The sequence below is a fragment of the Theropithecus gelada genome, chromosome 5 (genome assembly GCF_003255815.1).
Source record: "Theropithecus gelada isolate Dixy chromosome 5, Tgel_1.0, whole genome shotgun sequence".
NCBI classification, from domain to species: Eukaryota; Metazoa; Chordata; class Mammalia; order Primates; family Cercopithecidae; genus Theropithecus; species Theropithecus gelada.
The window spans coordinates 124,870,789-124,887,293 of record NC_037672.1 but is presented as its reverse complement, the minus strand read 5'-3'; the positions used below and the strand labels follow the sequence as shown (position 1 = coordinate 124,887,293).

Sequence of the window (16,505 nt, the reverse complement as noted above, 5' to 3'; positions counted from 1 at the left end):
GGAGTCTTTCTCTCTTGCCCAGGCTAGAGTGCAGTGGCGCAATATTGGCTCACTGCAACCTCCGCCTCCTGGGTTCACGCCATTCTCCTGCCTCAGCCTCCTGAGTGGCTGGGACTACAGGCGCCTGCCACCACGCCTGGCTAATTCTTTTGTACTTTTTAGTAGAGACGGGGTTTCATCATGTTAGCCAGGATGGTCTTGGTCTCCTGACCTCGTGATCCACCCGCCTCAGCCTCCCAAGTGCTGGGATTACAGGTGTGAGCCACTGCCTTTTATGTATTTGAGACAGGGCCTCACTCTGTTGCCCCAGGCTGGAGTACAGTGCTATGATCATGGCTCATTGCAGCCTTGACCTCCCAGGCTTAAGTGATCCTCCACCTCAGCCTCCAGAGTAGCTGGGACTACAGGTGTGCACCACCATGCCTTGCTAAGTTTTTATTTTTTCTAGAGACAGGGTCTCACTATGTTGCCCAGGCTGGTCTTGAACTCCTGGGTTCAAGTGATCCTCCCTTCTCAGCCTCCCAAAGTGCTAGGATTACAGGTGTGAGTTGCCGTGACCAGCCTTGTTATCCTTTTCAAAATCAAGTTTATCTGTTATTTCAATAGCCATATTCTTTGCTGTGCTCTTTCTAGTTTTTTGTAAAACTTAATTTTTTTTTTTTTTTTTTTTTTTTGAGAGTCTTGCTCTGTTGCCCAGGCTGGAGTGCAGTGGCACGATCTCGGCTAACGGCAGCCTCTCTCTCCTGGTGATTCTCCTGCCTGAGCTTTCCGGGTAGCTGAGATTACAAGGGACATACCACCATGCCTGGCTACTTTTTTGTATTTTTAGTAGAGACGGGGTTTTTTACCATGTTGGCCATGCTGGTCTTGAACTCCTGACCTCAGGTGATCTGCATGCCTTGGCCTCCCAAAGTGCTAGGATTACAGGCGTTAGCCATGGCACCTGGCCAAAACTTAATAATTTTCCATTACTGCTAAGGAATTAAAACATCACAAACTTCTGTTATATTATTTAACAATTGTTTTTTATAATTACAGTATAACTGGCTATCAAGAGTACAGAGCCAAAGTATACTAATTTATATTAATCATTCTAAATATTCCCTACAAACTTAATTCTTATTTGCTTACCATAGGAAAACACTGTTTTACTATGTATCTTTTAAAATAATTTCTGAAATAATAGCTTTTTATTTTGAAAATCTGTCTAGCATTGCATATTTTAATGTAGATTAAAATTGGACTGAATTAGACCGTCTACCCAAAGCTATATTACAGAGAGCACTCTCTCTCATTAATGAATTAAATAAATACATTATAAGGCTAAATTGCTTTTGAAATTATCTTTTAAGTTGAATAATTGGGTAGACAAAGTATATATATATGGATGTATTTAAGTTACTAAATGAAGTGTTATATAATTACAAAAATTAGTGGTACTATCTGACGAAAACACAAAACTAAAAGTGATTTCAGAGCAGGAATGGAAAATGTCAGGATATACTAGAAAATTTAGATGTATTAATAGAAAAGTTGTTCCCATATTTATTCCCAGGAAGTTTCCGAGGCATAGCTCCTAAACAAGTGAGTGGATATTTTAACTCAAACAAAACCTTTAAAGTCCCTACTTGTATTGTTATATATTTGCTTTCATTATCTTCATGCCTTTCCTGAAATGAATCTATACATTCAACATACAAATAAAAAGCATCTGTTTTTAAAAAATGTATTTAATCACCTATTTGATATACCTATTTCATTTTAAGAGAATTAAGAGAAAGTTTAAAGACTAGAAGTTTTAAAAATATATTGTTTATATGATTTTTTAATGCAAAAAAGAGATTCTTCCCCTCAAAAGACTGAATAAAAATCCCTGCAAAATGCACTACTCCATACTCTCCATTAAGTGCCGACTACATTGTAGAAACAAAATCTCTCGTAGAGAACTAGTTGTGAGAAATAATGACTATCCCTAAAGATATTATACTCTCAATTTTTACAACTTAAGTCAATATTTAGTTGTTCCTAATATAAAGATTTAGCTTTGGGAGAAAATGAGCCTTTTGAAATTTTAACCTAGGTCAATCTAGTTGATTGGCATTAAGGACATAAGGGCTCATACACTTGTCTATGCTTCTGTCTCTTGTAGGTCGAAACATCATTTCGGTCTGTTCCCATACTTAAAACAGTTTCAGGTCTCTGGACAGAAATTAACAATGTGAACAAGTTTGGTGATGAAGCACAGATAAAGTCCTTAAAATGCATCTTAAGTTTACAGTCCCTTTTCCCATTTAATTTGTATAAGCACCACCAAAACTGGAGCCAAGGTTTCAAAAGGTAATGTTAACAGCAGGAACTATAATTTAATCACATCATACAACACTATGTAACATTCTATATTTTTGCCTGTTGATATGTAACATAGTTAAGTTTATTACAAACATTATTTCCTAAGACTTACGGTATAAGTGCTCCTTTTCAAGTATTACCACTTAATAGTGTTTAATCTACAAGGTAACATTAGGTAAATCAATGATAAATGTATATAATGCAATACACTGTGCCACTTCTCCCTACCCTGTGTTAAGGTATTATTAACAAAATCAATTAAGAAAAAAACAAGACAACTATTATAACTGAAACAAGGCTATGAACATCACAGATGCATGTCTGAGTAGATAAACAGCATTTCCCCTTAACATGAAGGTCATTTTGTCACAGACTCCTGTGTCTTTAGGCTAGCATTGTTTTAGCAGCAGCTAGTCTTCAGGACAAGATCAAAAATTTCAAGCAAAAAAGATGAGTTACTCTGAGAAAACATCAATCCACATTACTAATAAAAGAAGCAAACTGCTGGTTTCACCTTAACATAAAATCGGGTGTGTTCCCTTTCACATGTGATTTAGTTCATTTATGTGATGATAGCAAAGCTTTGGAGTTCTGTGGTACATCAATGAGATGGACTAATTTGTTGAGAAAGCTCTTATTTGTTTTAATATTTAAATTGTAACAATACAATAACTAGAAAAAGGTCAGTGCCTCCGTAGCTTTCAACCCCATCAATTTCCATTTGTTTTTCAAAATAAAGTTGCAATGAAATCTATGCATCTGCAACAATAGTGCAATAAAGTATCCTTTCCTGAATAAAGGAATTGAGGTTTATCCCAGTAGAAGCTTTAAATAAGGTAGACTGTTGCCAACTATGTATCAATTCTGTTATGTTTGATATAAAATGTATCTGGAAAGCTTAAATTGTCTTGTAAATCTAATTCGGCTAAAGCTTCATGTAAGCAGCAATGGAAATGAACAGAAGTGCACTCAATATAAAACACTTTTCAAAACTACTCCAAAAAACAAATGACAAAAAGAGGTTAAGAACAACTGAACATCTGTTGTGTGTACCAGATGTAAAAGATGGACCCCGTGGTTACTTGCACTGTTTGAATTATGTGAAGGTAAAATTAAGACTTAGTCCACTTCCATCTCTCCGGAGGATTTAATATGCTGTGAGCTGTCTTTTGTTGAATCTGATTTCGTTTCATTTCCACTCTGTCCATCCATTGGGCCATTGTGTTCACTATTAGCTTTCGCTTTGTCTTCAGGAACTTCTACTTTTGGTTTGGGCTTGTAAATGATGGGGTTACAGAAATTATCCAGTTCCTAAAGACACGAAGAAATTGATTATATTAAAATGATTACAGAACAAGTTACCATTAACTTTCTAAATTTCACATTAACTTTCTGAATTTTCACATAATTCCACCTTTCTGAATTTGTGTTAGCTCAGCCAGATAACCAACTGTTTTCTTCAAATGCCTCATGAAAGATTTACCTTCTTTGTTAGTATATGTCTGTGGCAGTCAAAAATTTTTGAATCGTAAACAATTATTTTTTGTACTTAACCTTTCTAAAACTTGTTTCTTTATAATAATTCAAATATAGTTTACTTTGGCAGGAATAATTTTTAATTCTTCCTTTACATTATGTGTAATGCTTTGCTATGAGAATTACATCAAATAACACCTATTTCATAAATCGAAAATTTTCAACATTTATATGAAAACAATTCTAATAAATGGAATCATACAAATACACAAACAACTTTTTTTTTTTTTTTTGAAAATAGCTGAGTAGCCTCTTCTGTTGAGGGAAAAAGTGCCATGAAAGTAAACTGCAACTTAATAATTTAAATGAAACAATGTTCTTCAATTTCCTTGCTTTTTACGTACAAATAGAAGAACACTATACAAACACTACTTAAATTTAAAAACCTTTGAAGATCAATGTCACAAAGATTGGGGCAGGGACGGAAATATAGGGATTAACATCCTAGGGGGAATGTTTTAGTTGCAAACTGCTCTTGTCACACTCCACATCTCATCTCATTAGGAGTAAAATATATATTATAGCTTCTTGGCAAAACTTTGTTAGAATAAAAATATTTTTATTACGCATTTATTAAAAATACCAGCTTTTGTTAAAAAAAGAAAAAATCACATATCCCAAAACATACTGAATGATATTTTTAAAATCCCCTGAGCCGGGTGCGGTGGCTCAAGCCTGTAATCCCAGCACTTTGGGAGGCCGAGACGGGCGGATCACGAGGTCAGGAGATCGAGACCATCCTGGCTAACACGGTGAAACCCCGTCTCTACTAAAAATTACAAAAAACTAGCCGGGCGAGGTGGCGGGTGCCTGTAGTCCCAGCTACTCGGGAGGCTGAGGCAGGAGAATGGCGTGAACCCGGGAGGCGGAGCTTGCAGTGAGCCGAGATCGGGCCACTGCACTCCAGCCTGGGTGACAGAGCAAGACTCCATCTCAAAAAAAAAAAAAAAAAAAAAAAAAATCCCCTGAAATTCCATCTCCTACAAATAAAGAATATTAACCTTTGGTGGATATCCTTCTAGATGTATATTCATGCATACGCATACATATAAACAAATCTATGAGCACACATATTTATACAAATGAACACATTTTATTTAGGTTTTGTAATTTAACTTAGCAATACACTGTATACATCTTTATATCTAAATAGATATCTCTATATGTAAAATGCTATATTTAATGGCTGCATAGTGTTGTATGGATGCATCAATTTATTGATCTAGTTTCCTAGTGATAGGTATTTAGATGCCTTTTTATTTTTTTAAATAGACAGGGTCCTGCTCTGTCGCCCAGCTGGAGTGCAGTGGCACGATTGTAGCTCACTGCTGCCTCAAATTCCTGGGCTCAAGGGAGCCTCCTGCCTCAGCCTCCTGAGTAGCTGGGACTACAGATATGCGCTACTACGCCCAGCTGATTTTTGTATTTTTTGTAGAGACAGGGTTTCACCATGTTGTTTATGCTGGTCTCTAACTCCTGGGTTCAAGCAGTCTGCTTTCTCAACCCCCACAAAGTGCTGGGATTACAGACAGGAGCTGTCTCAACCCCCACAAAGTGCTGGGATTACAGACATGAGCCACCACGCCTGGCCAACATTTTCATTGGCAGTGTTTTTTAAACTGAAAAGTTTATCTCAGAATAAGATTTTACCATGAAAATTTATACACTTCAAACTAGGTCAAAGACAGACTTATACTGAAAAATTCTGTAATGAAGACTTAGAGGTCTCATCCAACCTATAAATCTGAAATACTTAATCAAAAGTTGCCACATTGCTTTTATTTCATTCTACATTACTCTTGAAGTTTAAAAACCAGCCTTGTATGACAAATTAAATCAATTACCCCATACCTAAAATCTTAATTTTTTTAACTAAATAAAAAATTAGCCTTAAATTTCTGTTCTTCTAAGTTCTTCTGCAAGTTGATTATTTGCCAAAGTATGACTCTCATTAAAAAATTTTAATCCTTGAAACCATTAAAAAGGCAATTTTGTAAACTTCTTACCTTTGACTTTCCTACTATTTCTGAAACTTTTACCACAGGATCTTGAGTGAGACTTAGTTTGTTTTGTGCATTCATCTTACTATTCAGCCAACTCATGGCATCACTGATATATTTTTCAACCTTTTCCATTTCAGCAGGATCCAGATGGTCATATCTTTCATCCTATTTAAAAAAAAAAAAAAGCTTGACTGCATGTAATGATTTTTCAGGTAGCACCAGTTTATTAATAATTTCTACTTTAAAAATTTAGACTCTTATTGACTGTATACCTCAAATGTATTCATCTGAAGAAACCACATACAAGTAACACAGAACTGAAGAGAATGGGATAAAAGATAAAATCAGTGTGAGTTTAAAAAGGAAAGGTTCTCTGAAGAAATCACGTTTGGGAAAGAATGGCTACTAAGGAATACTCATGGAGAAAGCACTTAGCCAAGAAAGAAGCTGCAACGAAATGGAATGTGTAAAGGAGAAATAAGGTGAACAAGGCATATAGCAAATTAGACACAAAATTATGAATATATAACAGAAAAGTATGTTAAATTCTTGATTAGAAAAATGACAAAATTCTTTCTGAAAAAGAGAAACTGCAGTTGTCACATGTAATAGACAACCAAGTAGTCATGGTTTAGATTAGTAGTGATAGAATCAGAAAGAAATGGCAATGAACATACAGAAAGAGAATCTCCTGATGGATTACAGTTTGGACACAGAATATAAAGGGAAAGAGAATGTAAGAACACTCCAAAGTCAAAGAAGTGGGAGGATGGTGATGCCATTTTTAAAACCATAAAGCTATATATATGAAGGAAAAAAACCCAAACAAACAAAAAACCCATAAGTTCCCTCAGATACCCAAGTCCTCTTTCTGCTTGTATGATCAGAAATTATGCATCAATCGTCTGACTCAGTTTCTAGGTTGCCACATTTTCTTGAATTTCTTCCTATGTCATGGATCACTTTTTAAGTTTCTTTTGCCAGTTCATCCTCATTCATCTCTCTACCTACATGCTTAAAAAAAAAATGCTTATGTTTCAAACACCTGATTATGTCCCCACCTCCTCTTCCCAGTTTTCTTCATCTCAGCAAATGGAAACTTCATTCTTTCAGGTCAAAATCCTTGGAGTCATTTTCAACTTATTTGTGATAGATTTACATCAAATCTATCAGGAAATCTTAAAAGCGTCTACCTTCAAAATAAATGGAAAAATCTGACCACTTCTTGGCTCCCCAACCCTACTCTCTGGGTTCGAGCCTCCATCATTTCTTGCTGGTATTATTCTAATAATGTCTTAATCTGTCTCTCTGCCTCCAGATCCTTAAAAAAAAAAGCCAAATGTTATTACTCCTGTGCTCAAAAACCTCCAACAGCTTCCTATCTCAGAGTAAAACCCAAACTTTTACAAGGGCCAATAGACCCATTTATGATCTGGCAACTGCCACACTTACCCCTATTTTCAACCACACTGGCCTTGCTGTTCCTCTAACATGTTCTCCCCTTGGTGTTTTGCAACTGCAATTCTTTGTCTAGAACATTTCTCTTCCAGTTATCACATATCTTTGAGTTTTCACTTCTTCATTTCTCTCCTAACATGTGTATCACCTTATTAGTACACCCTTCTGACAAACTTCTACCAACTCTGGCAGTCCTTTACTTTTTCTTCAGCTTTTTATTACTATCTGATATAACTTACAGTAATTTATTGTCCACTTTTCACTATTGAAGCATATTAAAAACAAGTTCAATGTTTTGTTTGACACTATAGTTCAATCACCTAGAAAATAGCCTAGCACATAATAAAAACTCAAATGTTTGAGCAAAAGTGAAGTCTTGCCTTGTGTGGGATAATATCTTAAACCTGTATATTGAAGAAGACAGCTAAAGCCTGGGGAGAACTGTGCCACTAGTAATTATACCAGATTTAAAATATTCTTGGTGTTTTCATTGGGTTGTTTCTTCTTTCTTTTTCATTATCCTTACATTCTATCTGTGCCTATAAGAACAATTTGAACACTGATATTAACAGGCATATTTACAATCAATACCTGAATTTTTCCTTTAGGTCTGCTGGACTGCAGTTTTTGTTTCACAAAACTCAAGAATCTCTTATTTCTAAAATAAGTAACTCTTTTCCATTTTGTGTAGTGGGAAGCAATATAGTTGCTGAGAATTTGTATGTTGATGTCAGACTGGTTAGGTTTGAATGTTGATTCCATCATTAACTACTTGGGTAAACCTCAGTAAGTTGCTTAAGCATTTCTGTTTTCTTAGTTGTAAAATAAAGATAACATTAACTTTGTATAGGATATATCCTGGTGAGATAATCCACACAAAGTACTTAAAATTCATGACATGCTCAATAAATGTAAGCTATTTTCACATGTTTGAGTATTTCTGGTGCTGGTCTCTTCTTCCTACTAATGCACGTTTAACATCAATGACAAAAACTAGGGATTACAGAGAATATTTCCTTAGAGTAGGGATCAAAAAACTTGTACCATCAGCTAAATCCAGCCACTGCTTATGATTTTTTAAATAAAGTTTTTGGGAACACAGCCATGTCCATTAGTTTGCATACTGTCTATGGTACTTTTGTGCTACAATGGAGATATGAATAGCTGTATAGACACGTAAAAACTGTAAAGCCTAAAATATTGTTTGTCTTAAAAAAAGTCTGATAACTACTGATTTAGAGGAAACAAAACAATAAGCTTAATTTTCTCAAATTTTATGGTTATATCTAAATGGAAATATCATCTGTATAACTACATATTTGAGACTTAAAGACAGTGGAAAGATTAAGGTTATATAGATTTGAATATGTTTATAAAAGAATAAAGCATACAGGAGATTATGGATGACTAATGGACTGGAGGACAAAAAGCAACTAAAAGAAAAATGAGCCAAGAAACAGAATAATGGCTAGCAGAGTCCAGTCTCAAAGAGGCCCATAATTTAAAAAAAAAGTCAAAGAGGTCCTCTGTTTCACTACATAAAAAACATAAAAATGAAATCGCTAAGAAGAAAACAATGGATTTGGTCACTGGGTTATTTTATAATGTAGTTTCAGGAAATTCTAAAAGATGAAAGCTCCGTACCTTCGCTGTATTTCAAATGTATCAGAATCCTTAAGTGAAATTCTCCAATAAAAAAGTAAGTTTTAAATTTGGTATACAAAGTCTCTGGAATTTGATAGCTACAACTGCTATAGCTTTGTAGCTGAGAACTTTTAGATTTGCCCCATTCTATGTACCATGCACATGCCATCGTCAACAATTGGCTTTATGAATTCAATACCTTGTTTCTATAAGCTTCTATCACTTTCATGACAAGTTGGATCTTTTTTCCCAAGTCATTTAAGGCTTTTGGTCTCTCTTCATGCTCCATGTACTTCATTTGAATAGGCTGGCCATATTTCTGTCAACATGAGAAATTTTTAAAGAAGAAAAATTGTTATTATTTGAGTTTTAACAGAAAACTTTTATAGGGCCCTTATAGGATGATAAATAGAAAAGATGGACAGATAAAAATATGTCCCCTCTTATTTTCCTATATGGAAGCGAGTTCCAGTAGCTACTTCCTCAATCCTACACACGGATGCCTTCCTCACACCTTATCTCTTTTTCTCACTCATTAAGATTACGTCTTAGCTTCTCCAATCCGAAATATCAATCAAAACTTTAATTCCTTAAAAGCTGGGTGTTAAAACTTTGTAGAACTATTAAAATAAGAAAACCATAAAAACTATACTGCATGCAGAATTTGTAGATTTGAAACTTGGTATCAAATACTCAAAACCATAATATAACCCTCTATGTACAACATAATTACTGGGACTGATAATTATTATCAAGTAAACATTATTTGTATATTTAATCAGTAAAATGAGTACTGTAGTATATGTAGGTTTTTCCCCTACATGTCTTGGATTAAAGAGTTTCTAAATGTTAAAACAGACTGTAGTTTTGGGAAGGGGAGCACATTAGAAGGATAAAATAACTATTTTCTTTTAAATTCTTTATATACTTAAATAAAAATCGGCTTATTTTAGAACAATTTTAGATTTACAGAAAAGTTAAAAGGAAATTATACAGAGAGCAAGCACCAGACGCTTCTCTATGCTTTTCTCTAATGTTAGCATCTTAGGATACATTTGTCAAAACTAAGAAACTACCACTGGAGCATTACTATTAACTGAACTACAGTCTTTATTCAGAGTTCATTATCATCTGTTCCAGGATACCATTACTAAATTTGGTCTATTCATATCATATTCTTTATAGTTTAAATGTTTTTGAAAGGGAAGCAAGTAGTGCTTTTTTTTTTTTCCATTGGGACAGGGTCTTGCTGTGTCACCTAGGCTGGAGTGCAATAGCAACAGCTTACTGTAGCCTCAAACTTCTGGGTTCAAGTGATCCTCCTGCCTCAGCCTCCCAACCTGGAACTACAGGCACATACCACTGTGCCTGGCTAATTTATTTTTTTGTAGAGATGGGGTCTTGCTTTTTTGCTCAAGGCTGGTCTTGAACTCCTGGCTTCAAGTGATTCTCCTGCCTTGGCCTCTCAAATTGCCAACATTACAGAAAAAGTAAAACTTGTGAAAATTTCTGTAATACTAATTTCTATGGCTACTTATATATTTGAAGCAGAAGAATCCATGATAGGAACTGCTGGGATTTCCAGTTATTTCTACTGGCCTCTGCTGCTTGGCTTGTGTTTCTTTTTGAGAAGGAGTTTCACTCTTGTTGCCGAAGCTGGAGTGCAATGATGTGATCTCAGCTCACTGAAACCTCCGCCTCCTGGATTCAAGCGTGTCTCCTGCCTCAGCCTCCTGAGTAGCTGGGATTACAGGTGCATGCCACCATGCCTGGCTAATTTTTTGTACTCTTAAGTAGAAATGGGATTTCACCATGTTAGCCAGGCTGGTCTGGAACTCCTTACCTCAGGTGATACACCCACCTCGGCTCCCAAAGTGCTGGGATTACAAGTGTGAGCTACTGAGCCTGGCCGGCTTGTGTTTCTTTTAGGGAGATAGGGATTAAAAACCACCAAGAAGATATGGTAAAGCCTAGTTTTGCTATCATAAACTTAGGTTTTCTAATTATTTCCTTTGGAAGTAATCTGTTGGCATGAAGGTAATTTTTTGCACAATATTAACGTCTTTTAAGTTGAGTAACTTCTTTTGCACACCCTCCCCCACCTCATGCCTGTCCCAAGTTGTAAAGGGCCATCTTTTCCCATATTCTAAAAATCCTTGTTAATGTCATCATGTAGCATCTATGTAATCCCTTGCTACTCAAAGAATGGTTCGGGGACCAGCAGCATCAGCATCACTTGGAAGCTTGTTAAAAGTGGGTCCACCTTGTATCTACTGAATCAAAATTTCCATTTCAGTAAGCACCCAGGTAATTCATATGCACATTAAAGAACTGCTATGATCTATACTAAGAAGGAATGACTGAAAATTTCCTTCATCCTCCCAATATAGACTTTTTTTTTTTTTTTTTTTTGAGATGGAGTCTCACTCTGTCGCCCAGGCTGGAGTGCAGTGGCGCGATCTCAGCTCACTGCAAGCTCCCTCCTGGGTTCACGCCATTCTCCTGCCTCAGTCTCCCAAGTAGCTGGGACTACAGGTGCCCGCCACCATGCCCGGCTAATTTTTTGTATTTTCTTTTTTTTTTTGGTAGAGATGGGGTTTCACCGTGTTAGCCAGGATGGTCTCGATCTCCTGACTTCGTGATCTGCCCGCCTCGGCCTCCCAAAGTGCTGGGATTACAGGTGTGAGCCACAGCGCCCAGCCCAATATAAACTTTTAATCTTTTAAGTATTTTTTCCAGATTTGGTAGCAAGTATGGAGAAAGGAGTCAACAGTGATCTTTCCCTAAAATAACACCACTGACCTAAAAAAGGAGATTTTGTGGCCAAGTCTCCTTATTTGTGAAAGGACGTTAAAATTCAAGAGCAGTGGTACTATTTTTTAAGTCCTTGGCTGGTCAGGTATCCCCATGAGCTACACTGTGAAAATACAACAGGCCACTGTAGTATTACTCCCTAACATCAGACAGTTAAGAGTCAGAGGAGCAGGGGAAGAGGATGACTCCCTTAATGGATAAGAAAGGGTCAAGATGATATACTTATCACTTCTTAAAGACATGCCAGTAATATTTAACTTGTGCAAAAGTAACACTGATCATCTATAAACATTTATATTTTGACATTATGACTATACAATATCTGATTTCAATTATGTAGCACTGCTTGCCTCTCAAGATGCTTTTAAAATTAGAACATTTCCTCTTATACATTTCTGATTTAGTAATTTTTCATGTACTTACTAAAAACATACCGATCCAGCAATCTCACTACTGTGTATATATCCAAAGAAAATAAAATCAGTATGCCAAAGAGATATCTGCACTCCACGTTCACTGCAGCATTATTCACAATAGCCAAAATACAGAATCAATGTAAGTGTCCATCAATTAAAGGTTGGACAAAGAAAATGTGGTATGCATACACAATGGAATACTACTCAGCCTTAAAAAGAAATAGATCCTGTCATTTGAGACAATTTAGATGAACCTGGAGGACATTATGCTAAGTGAAATAAGCCAGGCACAAAAAGACAAATACTGTATGATCTCAAAGGTTGACTCTAAAAAAGGTAAACTCTTAGAAGCAGATAGTAGAATTGGTGGTTATCAGGTGGTATGATGGAGAGCTATTGGTCAAAGGACACAACATTTCAGTTAGACAAGAGGAGTAAGTCCAAGAGATCTATTGTACATATATACATAACAATATACTGTACATTTGAAAATTGCTTGAGAGAGTAGATTTTAAGTGTTCTCCCTCCCAAAGAAACATATGTGAGGTAACTCATTTGTTAAATAGTTTGACTTAGCCATTCTACAATGTGTGCATAATCAAAACATCATGTCGTACACCATATATACAATTTTCCCCTCAATTAAAAAATTAAAAATTAATAGAACATACACTGTGCTCTTACACCCTAATTTTTAGAAAAAATTACTGATTTACACTAACATGGACTTTAAAAAATGTACCTTTAGTTCTTGAAGCTTATCCACATAAACTTGTTTAGGTTGGTCCTCTCCATCTTCATAAAGCCAGTTTTCTGTGTCTTCCAGTATTACAGACAGTTTATTCATGTCCTAGTAATATATTTGAGAGACACTAATTAAAAATACTTTCCTAAGAAATAAAAGTCATCATTGGGCCCAGTGCAGTGCCTCATGCCTGTAATCCCAACACTTTGAAAGGCCAAGGTGGGAGGATCGCTTGAGCCCAGAACCAAGAGACCAGCCTGGGTGATATGGCAAAATCATGTTTCTACAACAAATTAAAAAATTAGCCAGGCGTGACAGCACGTGCCTGTATTCCCATCTACTTGTGAGGGTGAGGTGAGAGGATTGCTTGAGCCTGGGAAGTAGAGGTTGCAGTGAGCTGAAATCGTGACACTGCACTCCAGCCTGGGTGACAGAGCTAGATGCTATCTCAAATAAATAAATTTAAAAAAAGTAAAAATTATGGAAGGACAGAATGTTTTTCAAGTATAAAATATTAAATTTCAAAATTTTCTAACTTCTTATTCAAAAATATGTTTTTAACCATACTTCTGCAGCTTGCAAAAATAACTAAGAACCTTCCCCATATGGGCCCAAGATTGGCAACAATAACAACATTTGGTACATTTATTTATGTAATTTGTACTAGCATTCTCAAGTAAACATTTAAATAGTCCTCACAAAAAATTACAGAATTTAGACTTACTTCTGGAGTGATGAATTTTTCATAGACAGTGCCCAGCCTGTCTCTAAAATCATATACATATTCTTCAACGGCATTCTTAGCATCATTTCTTTCTTTCTCTAACTTATCTTGCATAATCATCTTCCCCTATTCAAAAAGCTTCAGATTAGTTGTCATAAGAATACGCATTAGGGAAACAGAAATCAAAACCACAATGAGATACCACTCCACACTCACTAGGATGATTACAATAAAAAAATAAGTATTCATGAGGATGTGGAGAAAGTGAAACCCTTGTACACTGCTGAGAGGAATGTAAAATGCTGCAGCCACTATGGAAAATGTTTTGGCTGTCCCTCAAAATGCTAAGTGCGGAATTTCAATTTCACTCCTAGATACACCCACAAAAAAACTGAAAGCAGAGACTTGAACAGATATTTGTATGTCAATGTTCACTGCAGCATTATTCACAATAGCCAAAAAGTAAAAACCCAAATGCACACTAATAGATGAACGAATAAAAAAAGTATATAAACGCAATGTAGTATTTTATTTCATTTTAAGAAGAAATGAAGTTATGATACGTGCTGAAACAAGGTGAATCTTGAAGTCATTATGCCAAATAAGCCAGACACAAAAGGACACGCATTGTATAATCCCACTTAACATGATTCTTATCTATTGATAACTAGGCAATTCACAAAGACAGAAAGTAGGGGACTGGGAGAAGGGAGGAAAGCAAGTTATTATAGAGTTTACGTTTGGGGTGATGGAATTGTTTTGAAAACAGACAGTGGTGATGGATGCACAATACAGTGAATGTAATTAAAGTCATTGAATTACACACTTAAAAATGTTATAATAGCAAATTTCATGTAAAAATTTAATGTAGTATACCAAAAACCACTGGATTGTATACTTTAAATGGGTTATGATATGTACATGTATCTCAATGAAGCTGTTAAAAAAACAAAAGAAAACATAACCTATGTCATTCTACATACTCAGGTTAAAATCCTAGGTTCCCTATTTACTATCTTGAGATAGCAGAAAAATCATTTAAACGTAAGTTTTCTTATCCTAAAACAGACGGCATAATTCCATCTAACTCATAGGGCTGCTAATAAGGTTGAGAGAATTAATGTCAAATATTTAGTTAAATGTTTGACACATAACTGGTACTGAATAAAAGCCTTGTGGGGGTGGATATGGTATAGTTGTTATGATATTGAGCTTTGGAGAACAATCACCTGGATCCAAATCTAAAGGGTATTTCTGATCCTGGGTTATTTAATCTACTTGTGTCTCAGTTTCCTCACCTGTAAAATGTAGTTCTCTAACAAAACCTACACTTCATAGGTTTGAGGGTATAAATAAAAAGTATTTATAGATGTTAGTTTATGATGAACAAAAGCAAAGAAATAACCTGAAGATTATAATACTTGAGCAAAATTTTCACTTTAATAAAAACACATGTAAACATAAGAATCCCTTTATAAACTACCATGTATTCATATTTGTGAACTGAAAATGAGATATTCAAAAGTTAAGAAAATCTCATTTTATATACAAAATTTGCTATAACCGTGCTTCCCTACAATTCATTCCTTTGGGAAAGTTTTTCTCAAGACACACGAATTCCAAATTATTCAGGATCTCCAGGAATGCTTGCTTCACATAAAATGCAGCTGTTAACAATTAATGAATAGATGATATAGGTAGGTACTACAAAAGCAAGCATTGTAAAGTCAGAAGACTGACCTTTTAATGCAGGCCAAGCTTGTAAAAATTAGGAACTACCACTTAAATGCAAAGTTACAAAATATAAATTACTTCTTACACAGATACTGGTAAAGAAACAACACTCATTTCCTCTAGAGACTGTAACTTAAACATGTAAATAGAAAAGAACATGTAAGAAAATGTCAAGAATGACAAAGATTTTAAAAAAAAATTTAATGGATGTCAGAAAACATTTTGAATAGAGATATAATCTTTAAGGACAACACAGGAGAAGAGGGGAACAGCTAATATTTCCCCATATGTTGTCTGCTGGGTGTCATTGTTAAAGACAGGATAAAAGGAAGAATCAATTTCAGAAGTCTTTCCCTATAGAGGAGGCAATACATGTTTTTCACGCAACTAAGATGAAAGCTACACGGTACATAAGGCATTAATACAGCTCAGTATTTTGTAAAAAATAAAGCAGTTTAGTAATTTACTTAATATAATTCCTTAGGAGTTATAAACTAGTGCCCTAAATTTTGGAGATAATCATTGACTTCTACAAAATATCAGAATAAATTACCACCTATTTCAACATCAACTCAGATTTACATACTTCATTTTCAATGTAGCTGTTGAGAAGATCTTGGCCCAGTTGTCTACATAGGCTACTCTGGATCGGTAGATCAATACTTTTGACTTTTCCTTTTTTAAGTGTCTGATTTAATCGGTCTTGTTTGTCTGAGACAGCTGACTGCAAATCCGAAAGAGAAGTATAAATTTCTAAAATTAGCTTAAAAATAGATTTAAGAGGTAAAACAGAAAGTAAAATCAAAACGATTGTGATCTGTTATATTTATTTTAAAGTACTACCTTAAGACTGATGGTATTTTGTAGTCTGGGTATGTTAAATCCTAGTTTCTATATTAAAATATTGGGTTGGAAATGCAAAGCAAAACTAAAATGAGTAGCTACTTCTCACCCATTACAGTGGCTATAAAAAAAAAAAAATAAGTGTTGGTGAGGATGTGGGGAAACTGCAACCTCTCATACATTGTTTGCAGGATTGTAAAATGTTGCAGCCATTCTGGAAAACCGTTGGGAACTTCCTC

General features: G+C 35.3%; 1 protein-coding gene across 3 annotated transcripts in view; it reads right to left on the bottom strand.

Annotated features, from left to right (window-relative positions):
- Positions 1-2,266: 2,266 nt before the first annotated feature.
- Positions 2,267-16,505, bottom strand: part of HSPA4L (heat shock protein family A (Hsp70) member 4 like) — a 57,252-nt gene continuing 43,013 nt past the window's right edge. For all 3 annotated transcript variants that reach the window (XM_025386254.1, XM_025386252.1, XM_025386253.1), the window contains 6 exons: positions 16,010-16,147; positions 13,690-13,815; positions 12,963-13,070; positions 9,190-9,309; positions 5,892-6,053; positions 2,267-3,660 (listed from right to left, as the gene is read on the bottom strand). In XM_025386254.1, coding sequence (XP_025242039.1) covers positions 3,469-3,660; positions 5,892-6,053; positions 9,190-9,309; positions 12,963-13,070; positions 13,690-13,815; positions 16,010-16,147 — 846 coding nt within the window. In that variant the 3' untranslated portion in view covers positions 2,267-3,468. The remainder of the gene's footprint in view (positions 3,661-5,891; positions 6,054-9,189; positions 9,310-12,962; positions 13,071-13,689; positions 13,816-16,009; positions 16,148-16,505) is intronic.